General features: G+C 38.5%; 1 protein-coding gene across 1 annotated transcript in view; it reads left to right on the forward strand.

The window, feature by feature from the left end:
* WWC2 (WW and C2 domain containing 2) overlaps positions 1-22,791 on the forward strand; it is a 95,485-nt gene that overhangs the window by 38,652 nt on the left and 34,042 nt on the right. The window contains exons 3-8 of the mRNA XM_066548312.1: positions 8,722-8,925; positions 9,921-9,997; positions 14,601-14,680; positions 17,377-17,506; positions 18,168-18,314; positions 19,399-19,472. Of these exons, the coding sequence (XP_066404409.1) occupies positions 8,722-8,925; positions 9,921-9,997; positions 14,601-14,680; positions 17,377-17,506; positions 18,168-18,314; positions 19,399-19,472 (712 nt within the window). The remainder of the gene's footprint in view (positions 1-8,721; positions 8,926-9,920; positions 9,998-14,600; positions 14,681-17,376; positions 17,507-18,167; positions 18,315-19,398; positions 19,473-22,791) is intronic.

Genomic DNA, 22,791 nt, shown 5'->3' on the forward strand with positions numbered 1-22,791 from the left:
CCAGACAGTGAATCAGATCAGGGAGCTGATTCAAGTTGAAACTAATCTGGTATGGGGGAGGAAAAAAAAAAGTTGCTATTTGTTCTCCTTTCCACACCTCTATTTATGCAAGCAAGAAAAGGAAGGTGACCTGGGGATATGAATGAACAGTCAGGTGGAAGAGATGGAGGATAGATACTTTTCACAGTAGCAATGGTGAAAGGCATTTTGAAATTACACCGTGGAATTTTCATCTGTTCTGTGCCAAAAAACAGTTTTAACTCTGAGGCTGTGACTTCCAGGTGCACTTCTCAGGTGGTGGTGGCAGCTGAAGTAGCAGCCATTGCTTGATCCAGTTCCTGTCCCCACATTGTGTCTGCATGAGGATATGCAGTAAACATGGACAACAGGGAAGGCCTCTGTTTCCTGAGGTGTGAGTTGTTTTCCACCTCCTTTCCCTTTCCCCAGCTGCTCAGGTTTTCTGATCTGGATCAGTCTATGGTATGTTTAGATGAACAGTTAGAAAGAAAAGGAAACTTCTGGTTTGACATGTGTGGTCTGAGAGGATCCTGTACTGTGACAAGTTCTGCCTTGCCTTCAGCACCCTATCTGTTCCTAAATAACTTACCCCACTTACTTTCAATTCTTATCTTCCAGATAAGTCTCAGGAATAACAAGGCAAATGGTTGTTTTCTTCATTGCATTGATCTAGTTAACTCATAAAACAAATGCTCTGCTGTTAGTAATGTTTAGTGGCAAAGGTGGCAGAATGGCAATGAGTGACGGAGTTTAAAAGATAGTAATAGGAAAGAGTAGTTTTTCCTAGCCCTGTACAATTTCAGACCATCACATCACTTTCTTTTTGCCAGTCTGTATTTAATATGATGATTCTTCTTCCTGAACTCTACCCAGCACTTTTCTTCAAAATGGAGTTGGACAACTACCTTCTCTGCTTCTGCAGCCTCTCCCTACTTATTTTCAACTGTCCCTTTTGGAAGCATGAATGTATCTTTCCCAGAAGCATTCTTCTATCACTGTTTCATCCACAAAGAAAAGGAAAAAATTGAGTCAGTGATGCTAAAAAAAAATAAAAAAAGGAGAGAAAAGGCTAGCTATTTACACTGTTTTAACTATAAGAGTTCTATTTCTTGTTGTAACCTTAGAGGTTTTCATGCTACTTTATGCTTGTGCAACTGGTTTATCTAAAACAGGGACTTTTGTGGACAGACTGCTCCAGCCTGGGAGTCTGGTACATCTGCATCTATGAAAGTAGGCTGGATTGATTTTCAGAAAAGGAAGAATCTGAAAATCCCACCACGAGTCTGTAATTACCAATAGCTTGAGGGAGTCAAATGTAGCATCATCACAAATGTGCCCAGTTTGTTCCCATGACCTACCACCATCTTCTAAGCAAGTGGTGGCATGCAATCAATTGTGAGGACTCTTTGCTGTCAGCAAATGCACATGGCAGAAACCCAAGTGCAATATGTGTTACCCAAGTGCAATATGTGAATGTTTTTTGTAGGTATTTTCTCTGTATTCTGGCTGTAGGAATGGATTAGAGTAATCTGGTGCATGCTGGCTACAGAAGGAGGGCTCAAGTAGTGAAGGCTCTGGATAAAACATGGTTTTACTTGCTGGCATTTATGTAAAGATCATACTTGCATGTTTTTCTTATGTCTTTGTTCTGCTAGCCTTGGCAGCAGAACATTACCTGCTTGCTTGATAATGTAGGACAAAATCCTCAGAGTTACTACTGTATTTCACTTGGAAACATAGAAGCATATTCTGTCCCATATCTGGAAGAAACTAATAGTAAAAATATTTGAATTAATCTTTTTTGGAAATCTGCTCATACTTGGAGAGTATAGCTGGAAAAAGTTCTCATTTTATCTCATTGCCCAAATTTGAAGCACAAAATTATTTAATGGAAAAGTGAAGAAAGTGTCTGGAAGAGGGGTCACTTTTTGTGTGAAAGTTTGATGGTAGGAAACAAGCTGTAGAGAGGTCAGTTTTGAACATCCTCTAAATGATGTAGTTTTCATCCATGTCTCTCTTTAGAACCCATATTCCATTTAATTATGTGACAGAATGTGATTTTCTTTGAGTATCGAGCAATGTGTTAGATCATTTTTAATATGTCATCTTTTTGGCTTGCATGGTCTTAGTGAAACTGCTGTCTCTGTAATGTGCAATTCTTTATTTTTATGTACCTATTGAACAAAAATGTCAGTATGAAATGACGCAATATTTACTTGTGAAACCTTCCACAAATTTTTGAGTACAAATTGCTTTTATTGTTGTTTCAGTTTGAATTGCAAGTATTTTAAAAAACAGGGAGAAAAGAAAGGAAGAAGGAAAAAAATTCAGAAAGCATTTGCTTTCTATTTGTAAAAAATAAAGTACATTTCTTAAGACAGTCTAGTAACACTTGGTTATTCTCCCTGAAACTAGCAGAAGTAATGGAGGATTGAAAGCCAGTTTGTGTATCAAGTAATGTGGGATATACTTGTAGAATAAACATATCCATAGTGATTGTGTAATGTTGTTGATAAAATTGCTTTCATCAACCACCACTTAGCTAACTTGTACTATCCTGTGGTAGCTGGTATCCAACAACATTTTTCCTCTTCTGATGTTATGTATCAGATGGTTGTTCTTGGTTTTGTTGTGCCATCTTGAGAGATTTTTGTGCAAGTTACCATTAAAATCTTGATTCTCCTTTGCTGTGCCTGGCCCTAGATTGGTTTGCCTGCAGCCCTTAACCAAGAGCTTGCCCTCAGCATGCAGTAGGATGCTCTGAAGGTATCTTCTTCTCAAACCACCTCCATGGAAGAGGATGTAATCCTGCCAAAGCAAAGTTATTGAGCACTGTTGAAAAACAAATGTGTATTTAGCTTGTACACTTTCTTCAGCAGCTAGGCTCAGGAGCAGTTCCAGTGGTGAGGGATCCTGAATGTGAGGGATCCTGAACCCAGGATCTTGGGTTTAGGGGTTTGAGGTCAGCACAACTCCCTTGAAGGTGGGGTTTGTTTGGCTGGAAGGGGTAGTCCTGTAATTATTATGCAAGATAACCAGACATGTCAGGTGTAGTGGAGTTATCTTTTCATCACTTATTGTTTCAGGCAGAGAAATTGCTACCTTGACACAGAGCACTGAGCTCAGCCATGACATGGAGCAGTAGTTCTGCAGCAGTCACAGCTACCCTTTTCAGGGCTCAGCCACTGCACTTCTGTTGCCTCCTGTCTGGTAGTCCAGGTTTCCAGGTTTGGGAATATTTAAGAATGCAATGGATTACTAGATCTGTAAGTAGGTTACTGTTGCCAGAAAAAAGATCTTTCCCCAGCTGGGTTGTTCTTCCTACTTTGTACTGGCTCACTGGACCATGTCACAGCTCACCTAACCTGCTGGCACATGGTGTGTCTCCCTTCATGTCATCTTCTAGAGACGGGTAGTGTTTGGGTGGGCTTAGTACATCACATAGACTGTGCTGGATTAAGTACCAGACTGTGGAGAGAGAACATGTGAATGTCTGTGGGTTTGAGGTGACATGGTAGAAACCATCACTGACAAAAATGAGAGCTATTACACAGCTCCAGCTGTGACATGCAACTCTCCCCTGTTCTTCCTACAGATCTTAGGTCTCTGGTCCTCATTTCTTGCCTGCTCAGCTAATTTCCCTTGGGGTAGCCTCTCTTCTGAGATGGTGATTCTGCAACAGTTACAAACTGAAATAATATGGGCATATGTTTAAAAAGATGAGACTTCTCTCTTCAGAATGAAAAGTATGTCATGTCAGGTCATTGTTTTGTCTCCTTTTGGTCTTTATGCATCCTCCTCAAGTAGCAATCTAGCATATCTGGCTTGTTTTTTTAGAGGGACCTCTTGAGAGTATTTGTTCTCTAACTGTGTTGCCTGAATGCAACTGTCTCTGACTGAACACAACTTACATGTGGGTTGTTCTAGAGCCAGTTGACCCTATTATTTTGTTTGGCAAGGGGAGATGTTGGAAAACTATTGCTTCCACATATTGTTAATCCTGTAGTAAAATGTCCAATTTTCTTATGTCTAGCAGTGGGGCGTCAGGAAGCCATTCCTTTCCCAGTGGGATTTTCTAGTGGGATTGTAATTCCATTTATTTTAGGGAAATAAGATCCACTGCTGATAAAGTAATAGTTTCCTTCTGTTGAAGTAGACTGTAAAAATTTGGCAGAACTTCTTCCCAGCAGACAGGAACATAACATGTGAAAATACATAATTTAAAAAAATATGGCATGCCTGACTCTCACCTGTATCCGAAGTATAGTATATATCCTATGTATAATTACAAAGACATGCATAACATTGCTGCCCTTGAAGCATGCTCTTGCCAAAAGAACAAACAAAACTTCCAAGACTTAAAGTCAGCCCGGACATTTTGATTTTGAATTATTGTTCTGGCCAGATTTATTTTTTTTCCTGAGTTTAAGTGTATCAAACTTTTGTGGCAGTGAGCCAGGAAGAGTGCATTTCATGAATAGCAGTGTGATTAAAGCCAGCACAGCTTCCTCTTCTATGTTACAGGCTGTGATCATTTCAGTGACAGGAATGTCCTTGGGTGGAGCATGCCATCCGGCCATTTGTGTGGTTCCCCTGGGTGAGAGCACAGAATTTCCCCCAGTGTGGGTAGTCACTCACATCTGTAAAAATAGGAGGAAATAAATGCTTGTTTATTGGGGTTTTTAAATAAGTTTATTAGCTATGCACTTGCAGTAATTTGTTTCAAGTTTAATTAATTTGTTTTAACTTAAGCTATCTTAATAGAATTGAATAATTTTGCTTTGCAAGAACCTTTGCTTGCTTGATGCTAAATCCAGGTCAAATTAGGAGTAAGTAGCCTGAGTGTTACACACCCTGCCATCCTCTTCATTCTGTTACTATACATCATTATTTTTGCATTGTGATTGGATAGAGGAAGTTGATATACACAACTGGTTTTTAATCTAAGCTGTGGTCTTCATAGAGCCTGATGAAGCCTATTTGTTGAAAGATCCATTTGAAGTAGATTCCTTTAGTTCATACCTAAGTTTATGCAGTAAATGTTGGAGAGGCCCAACAAGAGGAGATGGTTTGTTCATTTTCCACTGTTGATTATTGAAGTCCAGTTTGCATTCTCTAGAACATTTTCAGATGCAGCTCTAGAGCTCTGTCTGCTGTTCATTACCAATGCTTACTCCTCACCTAAGGAGCAGAAATAACATCTCCCCATCTGCCCAGCTGGCAATCTGCTGCTTTATTCATATCTGCTGCAGACAGGGTTAAAGGGCATCCTGTTGCAGTTCCCAGTGGGAACATTTATCTGCCTTAGAAAAGAAATAAGATCTCCCTACTTTACTTTACATTAGCTGTTGAATAATAAGGGGAGGAAAAAGTTTGGATGTTCTTTGTGGTTTAAATCTTACTCTGGTTTAAGCATGAAAGGCTTCACAACTAATTTTCAAATGTTCAGAAAACTTTTCCCTCAATTACTTGCATGTAACTATCCCAACAATATTTTTGTGTGTACAAGTTTGACCTTAGCAGCAGGTGCTTGAAAAATTCTTGTACATGGAAAAAAATCCTTATCTTTTCTGAGGCTTTATTCTGAGAAGTATAAATATTTGTTTTTGAAAGAGTGCTGCTTTAAAAAAATTTATCGGCTCTTGGAAGGTATATGTGCTCAAATGAACATACTTTTCAGTGCTACATTTCAAAATGTAGTGCTACAGAAACAGAAATATCATCCATAGTTCTGTCTTTGGGTTTTTTTCCTCTATGGAGTAAGCCTACTGATAAAATAGAGATAACTGAAAAGTATAGATAACAAACATATGGTGCTTTATACAGGCACAAGTTTTTACATATATATATATATATATACACACATATATATATATGAACAACTTGCCAGACAAGAGATAGGCATTTTTGGGTTTTCTAATTCATGCTATTTAAGAAAAGTACAGAATAAAATTCTTCAGAGTCTTCTCTGGTAAAAGTTGAGTAACAATTCTAGGATAATCATTCCATACTGCTTTGTTTTTTCCATGGTAATATATTTTCACAGCAGAGCATTTGTTCCAGAATAAATACATGCAGTTAGAATTGACTGAGAGTAATTTGACCAGCCAATGTATCTACACATGCAAATGCCCAAACGTTGGTGAGTGCTGAAGTTAGTGTGCAGTTTTTTTAAATGCGGGGTCACCTTTAACTCATTTATGACTATCAGTATAAAAGATGCTAGCTCATATAATCATAATATTGTTTTGTACTTGCAGCTTGGAGATGCAAAAAGGAAATGTTTGATTGTATTTGTCAGCAATAGAAAATAATCTGCTGTTGATCAGCTTTGTCCTTCTCATGCAGTCACAAGGACAGGGCATCTGTAGGCCACATTTTAGAACTCTGCAGGCTATGTTTGGTCTTTGGGCTGCATGTTGAGCAATCCTCACTTAAAACCTACAAAGCAATTACCTACAACATGCTCGAAGATGAGACCTTCCAATCTTGTAAGATTATTTGATGTCTGCTGGTTGCACTCTTAAAACACAATCACATCATTCCATTCATCTAAAAAACCACCATAACTGCATTTATCGTATTTGATCATTGACCCATGAGAATTCTGCTTCATGCTCTTCAACCTGCTTCATAAAAAGGACAACTCTGGAAACCAGCACTTCTTATCTTGTGTAAATAACTGTGAATGTGCAGTGTGTTAAAGCACAACAACAGTAAGTGGGCACAGATAGGAACATGTGTTGACCATTTAGGAGAGAAAAGGTATTGATTTGCTTCTTTGTGTGCCCAATATCTTTGTGTAAAAGAGCAGGTGGCTATAAACACAGATGTAGGTGTATGTGTGTCTGTAGCTATAGTTAGGTTTTTTTTGAGAGAGTGTTCCTGTTGGGGTTATTGGAAAACCAACTGTGTATAAAGCCTTTCTGCTTTAATCTTTTATGCACCACACTTGGGTTTACGTGGGTTATTCTCTCTATGCATTCACTGTGCACATCCAAGAAATGCCTTTCCCAAGTAGAAATGTCATATTTGTAAATGGTGAGGGAGGGTGTTTATGTATTTAATTGTTTTTAAATGCATCAGTAGTTCATAGAGATTGTCAGTTTAGGATTCTACAGGGCTTTTTTTATAGGATGCTGCTTTTTCTTTATATGTCTTTCTGTTATTGTGATATTAACAGGAGAAAATGCTTTTGAAAAACTGGTAGTTAGTCACTATTAGACATTGTTATTAACCAGATCCTGTCCCTATCAGCTTTTGCTGTTACAAAATATGTTTTCTTACATGGAGTTGAAAGAGTGCCTTCTCCCAAGAGTGCACTTCAGCTACAGTTAAGAGCAATCACGTTGGTTCGGCTGCAGTTCTTTTTTCTCTCCACATCTTCAGCCACTTCTTCCCATTTTCCCCCCTGCATTGATTCTCACAGTAAAGCAATTCAGAAGACTAAAGTGACAGAAATCTAACCAGGAGAATAAATGCGCCTCCTGCTTTTGCAGAAAAATTCTGAAGTGAATACTTTGCACTTAAAAATTTTGGTACTGAATATTATTTTTTATCTCTGTAGATCTATGCAGATTTACAGTATGTAACTTAGGAAGAGTGGTGCACATTTGCATTTAGGTTTCAAACTTTTCATGGCTATGTCTTATGAGAATATTTTTGTACTTAGTACAGCTTTAAAGGAAGAATATTCATCGTACAGCTTCAAAAGTGCTGACCTAAGTCAGGAAATATTGATAAGTTTGAGCATTGAACCATACATATATAATCTTCTTTGTATGTTTGCATTAGAAATAAAATCTTAAATTCTTCAGTTAGCTTGATCTTATGTCACATCTCTGTTATGTCTGATCCTCTTGCCTGTGTATCCTATGCAAGTCTGTGTTGCATGTGGCTGCTGGACTGAAAATGTTACCTGACGCCCTTTGTAAATTAAAGGCCTGTAAATTCCAGCCTACTCATTTTTATTACCTGAGTAGTCAGTGAAAAGGAGGAGGCACCTCAAAAAAGCAGTCTGGTCCCACATATCTTGGACACCTGTCTTTGAGAGACAGGAAGTGCCCTCTGACGGCAGCCCTGTCTGTCTGTTGCCATAAAAGACAGTTGTGTGTTGGATCAGATGCCTAGCAGGCACAGGGATAGAGTTAGGTGAGGTGAGCTGGAGAGTTAATGATCTATTAGTTCAGTTACAGGGGGAAAGATAAAATTGTTTTCCTAGAGCAAAAGGAGAGAGAACCACTAAAAACATGAATAACATATGGCTGTAAAAAATAATGAAGTGGGGAGGAAGGGAGTTGAAAAAATGTAATAGCTAAGATTGCTTTTAGTTTTTGTTCAGAAATGCATTGTTTAAGATGTCATTGAAAGAAACTGTCGATCCTATTATTTCCAAATACTCTGATGCAAAAGATATTTTCTTTTTGAGTTTTAGGATGTTGCTAATTCAAGGTTGACAACATGGGAATAATCTGCATAAGCATTTGCCTATTTTACTCTAATTTCTAATTTTGCAACTGATCCCTTGAATTCTGTTTCTTACACACACTGTGGTGGCAGAGGAAGTGAAGCATCTGCTTAGTAACCAAAGGCAAACTTTGGTTTAGACTGCTCTAACTGTGAGTTACAGGCAAAGAAGCAATTTTAGTTGTCAATGGGTTTCAGCAGAGGTCTCTTTAAATAATTTATTTTTCTCCTATAAAGAAACAACACAAATAGAAGATCCCAGGAAACAATGGCGGCAAGAACAAGAGAGGATGTTAAAAGATTACCTTACTATAGCCCAGGATGCTCTCAGTACCCAGAAGGAGCTGTACCAGGTGAAGGAGCAGAGACTGGCACTTGCACTGGATGAGTATGTGCGGCTGAATGGTGCCTACAAAGAAAAATCAAGCTCTCGTACAAGCTGTAAGTACAGTAAAGAATACAATGTAACTCCTTTGATCTCTGCCTTCCAGGGGATCCTGTTTCACTTTAGGATAAGTTTTCAAGGTTTGCTAGGAGCGCCTTGTACTCTGGCCTTTTTAGAGTGAGCATCCCTACATTATTTATTTATTAATTTATTTAAGATAAATATATTCTGCTGGAGAGAATTCTCTTCTCTCTGATACGACTGAATTCCTTTGAGCTATGATTTAGAGCAGTTGGCTCTGACATGTATTTTGTCATGCAGTTTGTTGAGACAAAATTTTGCCAAATCTACATTCAAGGTGAGGAGGATCTCTTGCCTTCTTGGCTGCCTGCTGAAATGACCCTTCAGTGTTGACAAGTGGCTGCAATAGACCAAGAAGGGAATGTGTTGATTATTTATAGGAAGAGCAGACAGTAATTTTGTGACCAGTGTGCTGTGACCAGGTGGAGTATAGATACAGGCTGTTGTCCTGGGCAGGGAATCAACATCTGGAAAAACAATATCAGAGGCCTGTTATTGGCCAAACAACACCTATGTTAGCAGTAGTGTATGCAATGAGCAGGTACATCTGTGGAAGAACTGAGTGCCAGATCTCTGAGACTTCTGAATAAATCTTCTGCTTTCCTGAGATCTCATTAGAAATTACAACTTTCAGGAAGAAAGTGATTGCAAGGTGGCTCAGCTAGAAGAATGGGAACAGGGACCAAGAAATAGGATGTCAGGGAGAATGAGTTCTACTTAAGGATCCTGGGATAAGTAAAGGAGGAGAGATACCATATAGTGGTGGAAGGAAAAAGGGGAAAATTTTGATTATTCAGTAGTTATTGCCATACTGCAATGATGACTTGCTCTATAAAAGGCTAACTTTTAAAGCATTCTATGTTTTTGAGCACATTGTAGGGTTTTGATCAGTGTCGATTCATCAAGGAAGGGACTAATTAGTGATTTAAAAGTACTTAAATATTTGTCTTTTTAATATTTTTTTAAAAAGTGTTTTCAGGCTCTTCATCAAGCACAAAGTATGACCCTGACATTCTGAAGGCTGAAATCTCCACTACAAGATTAAGGGTGAGAGTGGTTAATTCATGTTCATTTAGATTCTGTCTGCCAAGTTTATGATTATAGAATAAGCATAGCTTGAACTAGCAGATGTATCTTGTACCCTGGTACTGAAACCTCCTAATATTCTAATTAGATACCATTCAGAGGTTTAAAATTAATTTTTAAAGCTGTCTCTGGTGCTGTCAGATAACACTTTTTTGGGAAACTTTGACAGATATTCTAATTAGATGTAGGTTTAAATAAATATGATAATTATTTTCAATTGTATGCCTTTGTTTTCTAAAGGAAGAGTAAAAATAGAAAAGAGTAGGCTAAGGTGAGCTGCAGCTAGATGACTGTTTTTACACAATCTTTCTTCTGTGAGAAATGCATCATTAGCTGCTTGAACTGCCTCAGAAGTTTCTGTTGGTTTGAAAAATACTTTTCAATAATGGTGCGAAACCCCTCTATTATGTCAAAATGGAGCAGTTCAGATCAAGGATGAAAGTCTGTGTTTAGATTTTGAAATTGTTAATGAACACAAATCCATGCTATGGTCAGCTGTGTTCAGTAGAGTCAGTAACAAACTCTGTAGAAAGAACTTTCATTCACAGGTTAGTCCCTAGTGAATTTATCTTTAATAGGGAAGAAATGGTGTGCAAGACTTTTAAAATATCTATGGGGATTTCATTTATGTCAGCTGTGGCATATAATGCTTTATGGATAGCCTAAACTTTCTGTAATTAGTAATGAAAAAAATACATCAAAGTCTGCATTTTAAAAAGATAGCACCTCACAGCACAGTTCTTCCATGTGGGCTGAAATACAGACTCCAGGGGAGCAGAAGCAGCACAAGTGACAGCATTTACTCAGCTCTTCCTTTGCCCTCTCCTGGTTTGTGCACAGAGCAGCCCTCATAGAAACCCCAGAGAGTAACATCCTCCTTCACCTGCAGTAAGAGTTGTGATTAGGAATCTAAACAATTTATGTCTGAAAGGAACTGTGCTCATTAAACTTTTAAAACCTAGTATAAATGATGTGTGATGGAGTGCACTCTAAAACTCATGTTGCCCTCCTGACTACACCTGTTTATCCTTACCAATCTCAATTTGTAGTCCCTTATCCATTAAGGCAAAGGGATGGTGATCAGTAAGGGAACTTATTCAAATGCTGGAGGTGGGAAGAAAAATTTTGTAAGCTTATTAGGGGGAATCAAAGGCAGTAAGGACCTTATCAGGAATAAGAAAGAAGAAACAAGGCAATAGCTTCTTTCTAAAATGAGTGGAGCAGTAACAGATGTTTCCTTTGGCAAGGCAAGCACCAGTATATTTAGGAAATGGACAGTGTTGTTGAAGAACTAAACGTGACAAAATTTAAATATAGTCATCTTCTTGTCAAGAGGGCAAAATTCAGGCATGGTCCTGTGCTCAGTTTTTCCCCTTAGCATTGACTGCAGATCTACAAATTGCTAACCAAGGTGAGAGTCAGATATGTTTATCACTTTTTGGAGGTGCTTTCCTCTCTTCACTGTTTCTTGGAGTCAAGGAGCCTAATACCCTGCTGGTTCCTGATTTATTGGCATTGCATAGTCCTGCATATGTGCCTAAAATAGGTGACCTGAATCTTGTCTGCAGAGTTTAGAAGGGTGCAGTCCAAGAGTATCTGTATCAGCATAAAGTGTGTGGTCATCCAAAGCCACTGGATATGAAAATTGAGATAAGAAAAAATGGAACCCTGTGATGCTAGGGCTGGAAAGTGGTTGTCATGGAAGATGGCAAGAGAGGTATGGCTGTTACCACAGTTTACCCTTATTTGGATGTTGGAAGATGCTTGCTAATATGCCAGCTTTGGGCATTTTGCAGTATATGCATGCATGGACTTAATGAGAAACAAAGTCATTAGTAAGCTGCCAGCCAGTTACTTAGATTTTGCACTTTGTTAGATCAGTTTTACTAAACCTATTTCTTTGTCTGACAATATCTGAGGCTTACTGGGATCATCAGGTTAATGGTGGCTGGAGGGGGAAACAGCATTGGAGGAAGTTCTGAATTGGCCTTTGGCCTTTTCCTTGTGTGTAATAGACATGTGTGGAGCCTTCTGGATACATGAACTGCCTGTTGTGCAATAGGTCATGGAGAAAATATAACAGAAATCAGACACCTGTTAAATGAAATAAGAAGGAGAAGAAATATTTTTCTCACCAGACTAAGACTGAGGGATCACATCCTGCATTAGACTTTTTGAGTGGGGCCGTTTGGGGTCTTAATTAGCAATCAGCAAGACAACTCAAACAGCACAAAGCATATGTGATCACAGTAAGTTTTATGCACATGCAGCAAGTGAGTAGGAAATGCAGCTTTATGAAATAACAAGGGGTGGAGGGGCTGGGGAAGGCGGCCATGTTGTTCCTGTAGGACTTGAATGCTGGGAATGGAAGGGGGTTAGCACAGAAGCCTGCTTGAAGATGTGGTTAGGAATAGGAAAGAGAGATCTGTCAGGTGACTGAGGATGATGTGCAGAAGCAATAGGAAGAGGGTGAATGTTAAAACAAGTGATGAGTTGTGAAAAAGCAGGAATTACATGAAAGTTTTGAAGGAGAAGACAAGGAGCCTAAGAATAGTTTAATGCAGGGATGATGCAGTAAACACAGAGGCTATATTACGATGTAGGTCACATCCTTCTAGGATAATGCACCCAACTCACATTTCCTGATAATGAAATGATGATGAAGTACAGCAGAGGACACTCAGAAGATGATCTTGAGGAAAAATGTAAGAGTTTATGAGAGATGCAATCCTCTGAGTTGAAATCAAGTATGCCTTCTGTTATTAATATAAATACCTGTTTCTGATTTTGAAAGGGAAAGGTTTAGCTATTCTGTATTTTTCAGAAAAACTCAGACTTGTTTCATATTTTACACATCACTTTAGCTGGAACACAGAGGTGATATCTGTTCATTTTCCTTAACCTTGATCAGAACACTTGAGAAATTATTCTTAGAGTTTTCACACTAGTCAAGGAGAAAATAGCCAAGCAGCACTGAATGTATATTGAAGAAATTGTCTATTTGTCATGCTAACTATTCAGTATGGTCAAAATGAAAACAGTTTTCTGTCAAGTAAAGCAACTAGTGATGATAGTATGATAGTTTCCAAAAGCCTGAACATAACCCCTCATCCAGAGAACAGATTTTGCTTTGAAGAAAATGTAGATTAAAAGCATTTTATATCTGTCACAGAAAATACATTAGCCAGAAACTGCAAGCTGAAATGTCTAAGTATCATTCACAGCCCCCTACAAAGACTGAGTAAATCACTAGTTATTTTAGAAATGTAAAGGATTTTAAGTCTCTTGTTGAACTGCAGAAGATGCTGATGCTGAGTACTTTTAGTTACCTGGCATACTGGGAATCATACTTTTTTTTTTTTTTAATTCTTTTAAATTATTTTTATTTGAAGAATATCAGCAAGTAGGAAGTCTAAGGGGATATGGATACAAAATGTCTTGGAGGCATATTTTGAAATTAATTTCAGTTAAAGTGGTCTAATTTCATGATATTAGTATAATACATTTTTCAAGAGTTGAACATCTGAGTAGCTTATAAAAACAAGCAAGAATTTTACAGAGGTAGATGACAGAAGTGGACTTTTAGCTTTTCCTTTTTTCACCTTAATGATTGGAAAATTAGAAAGCCTAACAATATTTGGCTAGTATGTAGAGTGCAAACAAGCCAGCTGTAGATGTATAAATGCCAAAATCTTGGACTCCACATTTGAAGTAGGCATTTGTCTCTATGGGTGTGTTGATGATTAATTTGTGTTTAAGTACATTCATTTTTAGGTGGTTCCTAAAACTTTGTTTCATACATTTGGGAAATACAACATTGAAAATTAAATGGAGGATTTTTAAATTTAATCTTGATTCATAAATATTTTGTAAATATTAATCTTGATTAATCTTAAATTTAATCTTGATTCATAAATATTTCTGCTGACATCTCAAATAGCAGTATTAAGGGTAAGAAGCAATTGACCATGCAGATTTAAGGAGAGTAGGGAATATTTTTCCCAAGACATTTTTATTAAATAGACACCTATATTTGTGATTCACATTCTTTAGTGATTGTTGTCTTTGGATTAAGTAAGTGTGAATTATATATTTAGGGATCCAGTGTCTGTAAAGCTTTAAAAGAATGGATAGTTCCTAGGGAAAAAAAGAGTCCATTTTGTCTTTTACAGTGCAAATGACTGAACAGCTTACAGGAATTATAAAGTGAAAATATAATAAAACTAAAAGTAAACAGGCATGTCCCTGTAGGACAGTTGGAATGCATGCTTAACAAGTGAGAAGTAAATTACTTGTTAAAGTTCTCTCAGGTTTAATAACACAGTGTGGTATCAATACAAATAAGGAATGTGATTTAATCTGCTTGTGTCCCTTTAATACTAAAGCATGTTGCCCATAGACATCAGGAAGAGATAAGATCCTTTTTTTTTTTAATGTGTGTCAGTAGAGCAATTTACTCTTCTTCTCTCATCTGATGTAGTGCATACTTTAATTGTTTAAAGCCATGTGTTACATCGTTTAACAAGAGGAATTTTCTAACTCTTGCTTTGATTTAACACACAAGGTTAAGAAGCTGAAGAGAGAACTCTCTCAGATGAAGCAAGAGCTGCTGTACAAGGAGCAGGGCTTTGAAACACTGCAACAGTGAGTAAATGAAAATAGTAGAAACTGACTTAATTCAGTCACCAGGTTTCTTTTCTTTGGCATGGAATTGAATCTGTTTTATCTGAGAGAATTATTGTGGAGAAAAAGGAGAATCTAATATCTCTGTTAGGAAATGGGAAATCTGTGGAAATGGCAGCCCTTTTGTGCAAGTGTTAACATAAGAAATTTGTCTCCCCTCTTTTTTTTCTTTTTTTTTCCATGGGGTAGCTTGTGTTGCAAAGAGGCAGAAAAGAGGGCAGTGGTCAGGGGACCCAAGGACAAAATTAGCTGCTTTCTGTGTCAGATTTAATTTTTTTTTTTAATTTTTGAAAAGGTACTTAGGTCTTTCTTTCCTCTTTCCCCACCTATGAGCTCAAAAGAAAGAGAAAGTTGCTGCTCTTGGAGGTACAAATGGTACACAACTCTGCAGGGCTGGAAATTAGTCACAATTTGAGGATTAGAGACCTGCCTTTCTTTGTTCCAGTTGCTGGGATGCCTGGTGTCCAAAGGGCTGATGCTGAACCGGGTGAGCTTTCTGGGTATTTAACCAGTTAGATTACTAGGGAATTAATTTTTTCAGTCTAAGAACTCCCTGCTGCTCCTGCCTTACAACATTAGGCCCTAAAATACTAAATATTACTGGAACTGTCACCATAAAGAACTTGCTGCACAGGAAACCTTGCTAACAAGAGTGTTTTCTTGAGTAAAGTGAAGAGGAATTTATTAATGCTAGCTGTTTTCCACATTGTACCCATACATTAAGGATACATTTCCACAGTAAAATGCTGAGCTGCTTGGCCTTAGTACACTAGTTCCAGTAGCAGAAGCAATCCTCAGCACATTAGGAAGATGCCAGTTAAGTCTCTATCCTCCTTCATTTTGACTAAAACAGAAATGTAAGATTTGTCTGTTACTTAAATATACACAGACCAGCAAGGATAGTTGATTGAATTTAGCCATGAATCAGATCTCATTTGTAGTAAAATTTAAAAGAAGAAAGACATATTGATTATAAAGCTTAAGGTAATAAAAACTCATGCTGCTGTCCCAGGATTAAAGGTTAGCCAATCATGCTGGTTTTATTATATTAATTCAACAATGAAGTATTGTTTTAAAGCAGCTTGCTCACAAGCCATTTTGATAGGAATCCAAAGCATGTTTCAGAAACTGTCAACAGCATTCCACAGAAACACAATGGACATTTGTTTTTAAAATTCAGTCAGCCACTTTCAAACAGTACTAATCCCATTAATTTAAAACAAGATGATGGAATATCTTCTATATCAGAGATCCTTCTTGTCTATCTTAATTATATACAGAATAAAGCAGTAGCAATTTGAATGTGGCATGTCATATTACTAGACAGCGTGTGGTGTATTACCCAACCGTTCATTCATGATCCCAATTGTTGGTGTATCCTGTATCTATTTGACCTTAGCAACCTGGGAAGTTACCAAAAATTGAGAGTTGTCAGACACTAAGTGCCTGCCTATGAAAGAGTTCGAGGAACTTTCAAGCTAAAATAAATATGTCCTTGAATAGGAATGATTACCAACTCACAGAGGTAATTTCCTTACACAAATGCAGTTTAGTTTTCTCAAAAACTGGAATGTAGGAAAGGAGAACAGACATGCTCACAGCTTTACAGACTACTCTAGAACTTTGATATTTTTGTGGCTAAAACTTTAAGAAAAATAGAATACAGTTACTGGTGTTTTGTGCAAGCTGCTGTTCTTGCTGGGGATGCTCATGATCACTCCTGGTTTGTTCAATCCTCACTGACAAGGCTGTTAACTTCCAGCAAAGATGATGGATGATGATAAAAAACAGAAAACCAATTGTATTATACAAGAATTTATTCTCTAGTAAATGCTTGATTTTTATCAAGATGGCTGTTGGTTGGTTTTAATTTTTGAAGCACAGCTGCAGTCATTTTCATGATGCTATGAAATACGCTGTTAAACTAGAGACCAGAGAAATGTGTTTACAAACTGTAGTTCTTGAAGGAAATATGGAAATACTAAAATGAATCATCTTTTTATCTCTAAGTTTAGGGTAGCCTTTTATTACTTTCAGGCTTCAGTTTCTAAAATCATTGGTAGTTCAGGCATTTAAGTTCAGGAATTGTCCAATCTATGACATATGGTATTAATTATCCAGAGATTTTGTGAATAAAGAGAGCCTGGTGACTGGCTGAGCAGAACAGCTGTTCCAGACAGTTAATGCCCAGGATTAGAGTGAACTAGAGGGAAGCTGAGACAAGAATGGTGCTGGTTATGTTTCTGCTCAGAAAGGCTGATTAGTACCAAGAAGCCAGCCTGTCTGCCTGTGTCTCATTGTGGGTTTGGGTGGAAGGAGACTACTTGAAATAAATTCTGCTTCTGTAAGGAGCACAAACAGTTATTAGTATGAAAGGTGTATCCAAAACCTGCTTTATGCTGCAGGCAGTTATGGTGGGAATGGGAATTTTGACAGTATTGTCAGCAATAACTCTGTGCTCATTGACATTTTTGCCAAGGATTAAATTGTATTTGAATGGAGATTTCAATGTCATTTTTCCTTTCCGTGGCTGTTGAAAGAAAGAGTATCTCACCTCCTTCTCTTCTGTTCTCTAACTCTGCTTCTGCCTGAAGTAGAACAGCAGAGACATTAGTATGATTTTCTCTATCTGCTATTAATATTCTGTCTTCCCACAGAATTGACCAAAAAATGTCTGGAGGCCAGAGTGGGTATGAGCTGTGTGAGGCCAAAGCCATCCTGAAGGAGCTGAAGTCCATCCGAAAGGCGATCACTTCAGGCGAGAGAGAAAAACAAGATTTAATGAAGGTATTTTGGTTGGTTAATGGAAGTTTTGTGTGGATTTGTTTTAACATGACTCACTTCCCTGATGATAAATACTTCACATTTTATACTTTTAAGGGATTCTCAAAACTCTTTGGGCCAAACTAGTATTAAAATGAAGTTTCAGATGCAGAAACTGGAGCCTGTGACATTCCTAGTTCAAAAACTGCTCTGTGTCAGAGAATATAGATTTTTTTGGAACTTGAATTAAGGTACAATGCATATGTTACCTCTAAAGTACAATTTAGAATATTAAGTGGACAAAATTGATATATTCGAGATGCCTGACCATTTTGTAAATGGTCAATGAAAGTTTTCCTAAAATAAATTGTCCTATTTCCATATTTGAAAACAGATTTCCTTTTTAGTTTTTTTTTTCCTTTTCAGCAAAACTCATAATTGCTTGACAAAAACCACAAAGTCCCAAAACAGACACAAACCCAAATGAGTAGCTTTTACATTTTTACAGATGTTGATCATCCTTAGTGTCACCTATGAATGGCTTGATTAAAAGGATGGGTTGCTTAATTTGAAATAAACCCGGAATTTTTATTGTGGAGTCCTTTATGTAAATATCTTTTGGAGATAAACATGGTAAAGTGCAAAGGAACTTTAATGCCACTTTCTTTCTCTGATTCCTGGACAGAGTCTTGCAAAGCTGAGGGAAAAATTCAATATTGACCAAACCACTGAAACATCTGAACCAGACTTGAGTTCCAGCTCTGTAAACTCACAGCTGTATTTTCCCAGACAAACTCTGGATACAGGGTCTCAGACTGACATTTCTGGTGAGGTGAGCTTTTTTTCATTTTGTTCAGTGTAAAGAGAAGTTGAAGAAGAATGCTACTGTTAATGGAATTGGAATCAAATGGCTGTTCACTGCTGCAGATAGCAAATATATGTGTACTTGTTTCACAGAATTACTTAGAATCACTCACGCTAGAATTACTCTTCTGTTTTTTTGCCCTTGAATTTTAAATCAAGATTCAAATAAACTTTATACATCTGTCACAAAGCATTTATGAAAATCTGATTTAGTCAAATAGTACCAGTACAGTGAAGATCAGGAGAGGTGCATAGTATTTTTTTTTGATTTATCTATAGGATATGTTTCACCTTACAGACCTATTAAATATGAAGATGAATTTTTTTTTTTTTTAATTTTCAGGAAAAAGATCTGAGAATTTAAAAGCACAATTTCATTTCACACAGCTGAAAAACTTCATGGAACTACTTAGTGATTAGTGTTCAGTGATTTAGTAAAACCTTATTTCACTGATATTATATTTTATATACACAGAAGGCTGTTTATTTTTGATACCTTCTTTGACATTCTGCAAGCTAAGGTTGTAAGAAAGAGAGTGTACAAGGTTTTCCAGACAAAGAGCTTGTCTGTGTTTTGTAACAAATTTAATAAAGTCTAACTTTGAAACGCACTGACATAGTTCTAAATTCTGAGTTCAACAGAATTCATAGTAGATCAGAATTTTCAGTGCAGTCGCTGCAAGAATTCTTTGAAAAGTAAGAAAGTAAATTCTTTGAAAAGTAAGAAAGTAAATTCTTTGAAAAGTAAGAAAGTAAATTCTTTGAAAAGTAAAAGCTCTGGCTTTACTGTGATGGAATATCAGCACTTGATGGTACAGTAGCTAAAAATGTATGAAGTGGCTCAGAAGAAAACAGCTTTTGTACAGCTGAGTAGATGAGAACTAGGCATTTAACAGCAAGTGTGGGGCCGGCTGCAGGGGCAGGGTGGTGGTTTTATTTTTCTTTAACTTGTAATTTTTCTAGCCTCTGCCTGGGTTTAGTTGGTTCGTTTAAAACCTTTGCACGGTAACGAGGCTACTTTTTTTGTTTGGTTGGTTTTGTTCCCTCAACAGATCGGAGCAAGAAATAGATCGAATTTAGCAGAGAAGGTCAGACTCAGTCTGCAGTACGAAGAGGCCAAGCGAAGGTAACGGGGGCGGTGGGAGCGTGCGGGGCCGGGACGCGCCCGGTGCCCGGGAAGCTGCGGGTGCCCGCGGGGCAGGGAAGCTGCCGGTGCCGGGGAAGCTCCTGCTGCCCGGAAAGCTGCCGGTGCCCGGGAAGCTCCTGCTGCCCGGGAAGCTCCTGCTGCCCAGGAAGCTGCCGGTGCCGGGGAAACTCCTGCTGCCCGGGAAGCTGCCGGTGCCCGCGGGGCAGGGAAGCTGCCGGTGCCCGGGAAGCTCCTGCTGCCCGGGAAGCTGCCGGTGCCCGGGAAGCTCCTGCTGCCCGGGAAGCTGCCGGTGCCCGGGAAGCTCCTGCTGCCCGGGAAGCTGCCGGTGCCCGGGAAGCTCCTGCTGCCCGGGAAGCTCCTGCTGCCCAGGAAGCTGCCGGTGCCCGCGGCTCCAAGGCCGGGCTCGCAGCGACATCCAGCGGGCGGCACCGCTGCGCGCCCTGCCGGGGACTGCAGCGCTCGGGAACGCTGCGGCTGTTCCTTAGTGCTAAACTGGATGTGTTGTGAAACGAAATTAAAACGCTGACAAATTACTGGCTGTTCCAGGATTAAGGGAATAGAGTGAGCTGGCTTTCTGAGGAAAGCAGTCACCAGGTTATTTATGTCCATTATATCCTTCTTCAGGATCATAATTTCACTTTACTATACCACTGAAGGCTCATCATTTTTAGAGTTGCTTCAGACTTACAGTGCAGATTTAGTAGGCTTAATTATTTCTTTTTTCCCTTGGGACTTTAGGTAATTTAAAAACTTGTTATCACTATGGGTTGGCTTTTTTTTTCATTAGTTTAATTTGGGGAGAAAAGAAGTCAGGAACTGCTCCGCTGATGAATGTGGAATGCCTTTCAAATAAAGTTCTGTGGTGCTTGCCCGTGGAAGTGGTGCCACCTTGATGAATTGCCACAGCACTGAAAAATGAGCATCAGGAAGCAGAACATTCAGGGTTCGAATGGCATCTTCTGGTGCACCAGAAGTGCTGCAAAATACTGGGGCAAGATTTACCATTGGGATAGTACTCTTGTGTGGTATTATTTTCTAATACTTGTCAGCAAATTATTTGTCAGCTATTCAGAAGCCTTACTGCTTTTTTTGTGGAGGTTCTTTGTAATTTAAGGGAAATAGAAATCTAAGCACTGTTCCAAACCCAAAGCTTTGGGTTTTTCAAACTATGAAGAACTAAACAAAGCAACAAAGTTAAAAAATAGTGTTCTTCCCCAGATGAAAACTGCCTATAATGCAATTTAATCTGAGATTTAAATATTATTTTAGTTGGAAAACTGTGGCATGATCATTAAAAAAAACTACAAAAATAAATCTGCAAGTTAAAAGTACCAAGTAACAGCTTAGTTGTTTTTAAGTTTTAAAGGCAGGAGAGTCTGCATGAGTGTTTTTTTGCCTAATTTCAAATGTATACTTACTCCTACAGGGTAGTAGCTCCCATCCTTACCAGTAACAACAGTAATCCTTTATCATGGATCATAAAACCCCATTGTATAATCAGCGCATTCATCAGAGAACACCAAGGCTATTGTGCTTGTTCAATACTGAACATGTATGATTTTGGCTCAGAATCATCATGTACATAATGTTAATTGTCAGGTGGTCACTTAGATGGAGATAGATGTTTTGTTTCTCGGGCATAATTGATCCCAAACCTGATCTCCCAATGTTCTGGCTGTGTCTTGATACCAAGAAGTCCCAGCATTGCATTTTATCTTTCTTTTGTAGGAACAAAAAGCTTCCTTGAAGGAAGTCAGTTTGCCACTTCTGTCTTGGGGTGTGGGGGAAAAGAGAAAAAAGGACCAGTACAGTGCTCAGAGTGTGGAGTACTGCAGCACAGGATCTTTCTTTCTCACAAATTACTTACCGAAGAACATGGGTTAAAATTTCAATGTATGTAACTTGGAATTATGAAGATACATACCAGTTTGCACATGAAGTTCAGTACCTAATTATACCCCTCCTCCAACTATTGTGGCCAGTGTAACCATCACTGTCATTTAATAAGTGTTGACCATCTTCTCTGAAATACTAAATGTGCAAATTCTCAATTATTTTGTGGTAAAATAGCTAAGATGAAGAGAGGATCTTGTAAGTGAATATCTCTACTTGAAAATTATCAGATAATTTTGTAGATTGCTGATTTGATATTGCTTAGCCATCAGAATGTCTTGAAGAGGTGGAATGTTCATAGCTATGCTGAATTCAGTTGCAATGGTCATTCAAAAGGATCTGACACAGCATGCTGACAATCCTCTCCTGATGTAGTGAAGATCTGGCTAATATTCCTTTTTGGCTTGTTGTGGCATCCTACCCTTAAGGGGAAAGGAGCACCCAAGATTCATAGATGCCCATGGTGGAAAAGGAATGACAAAAGTCAAAGAGTCAGCAAAAACTTAGGAACTTGTATTAGTAAATTATACACACAGCCTGGAAATTGGGATGTCAGTCCCTGACCTCCTAGTATAAACAAGTGGTGATGGATTTTGAATAGAGGGTAGGATGAAATTGGAAAGGGAGAGAAAAGAAGAAATAGAGCAAGGAAACAAACAAACATCACCAGCCCTGGCCCCAGCATCAATCCATCTGATGGGGTGTCCAAGGTCCTGGGGCGCCTGTGGGGGTACCTGTTCATAGCCAGGCTTGCCCTGCCCTGGAGTTACATTTCTCACATTCTATGCAAAATAGCTGTCATGAGCAGTGTGTTCTTCCAGACCTTTCTGGAAATGGGTTGAGGGCTTCAGGAGCTTTGGTGGTCTTGATCCCCCCCTACTGCAATGGGAACAGCAGTGGCACGAACTCAAACTATTGAGTTCATCTCTTTTCTCTTTAGGTAGCTACTGTTGCCTTTTCCTTTAATTGCATAGAAGAGCAATGCTTTTGTTTTAAGATTTGCTGCAGTGAGCACCTTGCTGTGGTGCACATTCTTTCACCATGGCCGTGTCTGTTTCTGAGGAGCCCTCAGCCTCCCGCAGCGTAGGAGAAATCCATCATACTCGTGAATGAGTAAAGCATGGTGCCACTGCTATGTTAGCAGACAGATTGCTTTCAATAAAGCTTTTAATAACACTGTGACTTCTACTTGAACTGCAATAGGAGCAACTAATTTTTAATGCATATGCATGTGGCCTGATTCTCTAGCATAGTCTGTGTTCTTGTGAAACAAAACTGAAAGTAGGGCCTTGAGTATAAAATGTTGTTATATCCTGATAGGTTTCAAAATATTGTATCACTTCTCTCTTTCCTGGGCTTTGTGTGCTGTGATGGACTCAAGTAAATCTGCTTTGTTTTATTTTAG

The sequence above is a fragment of the Molothrus aeneus genome, chromosome 4 (genome assembly GCF_037042795.1).
Source record: "Molothrus aeneus isolate 106 chromosome 4, BPBGC_Maene_1.0, whole genome shotgun sequence".
In the NCBI taxonomy this organism is placed as follows: domain Eukaryota; kingdom Metazoa; phylum Chordata; class Aves; order Passeriformes; family Icteridae; genus Molothrus; species Molothrus aeneus.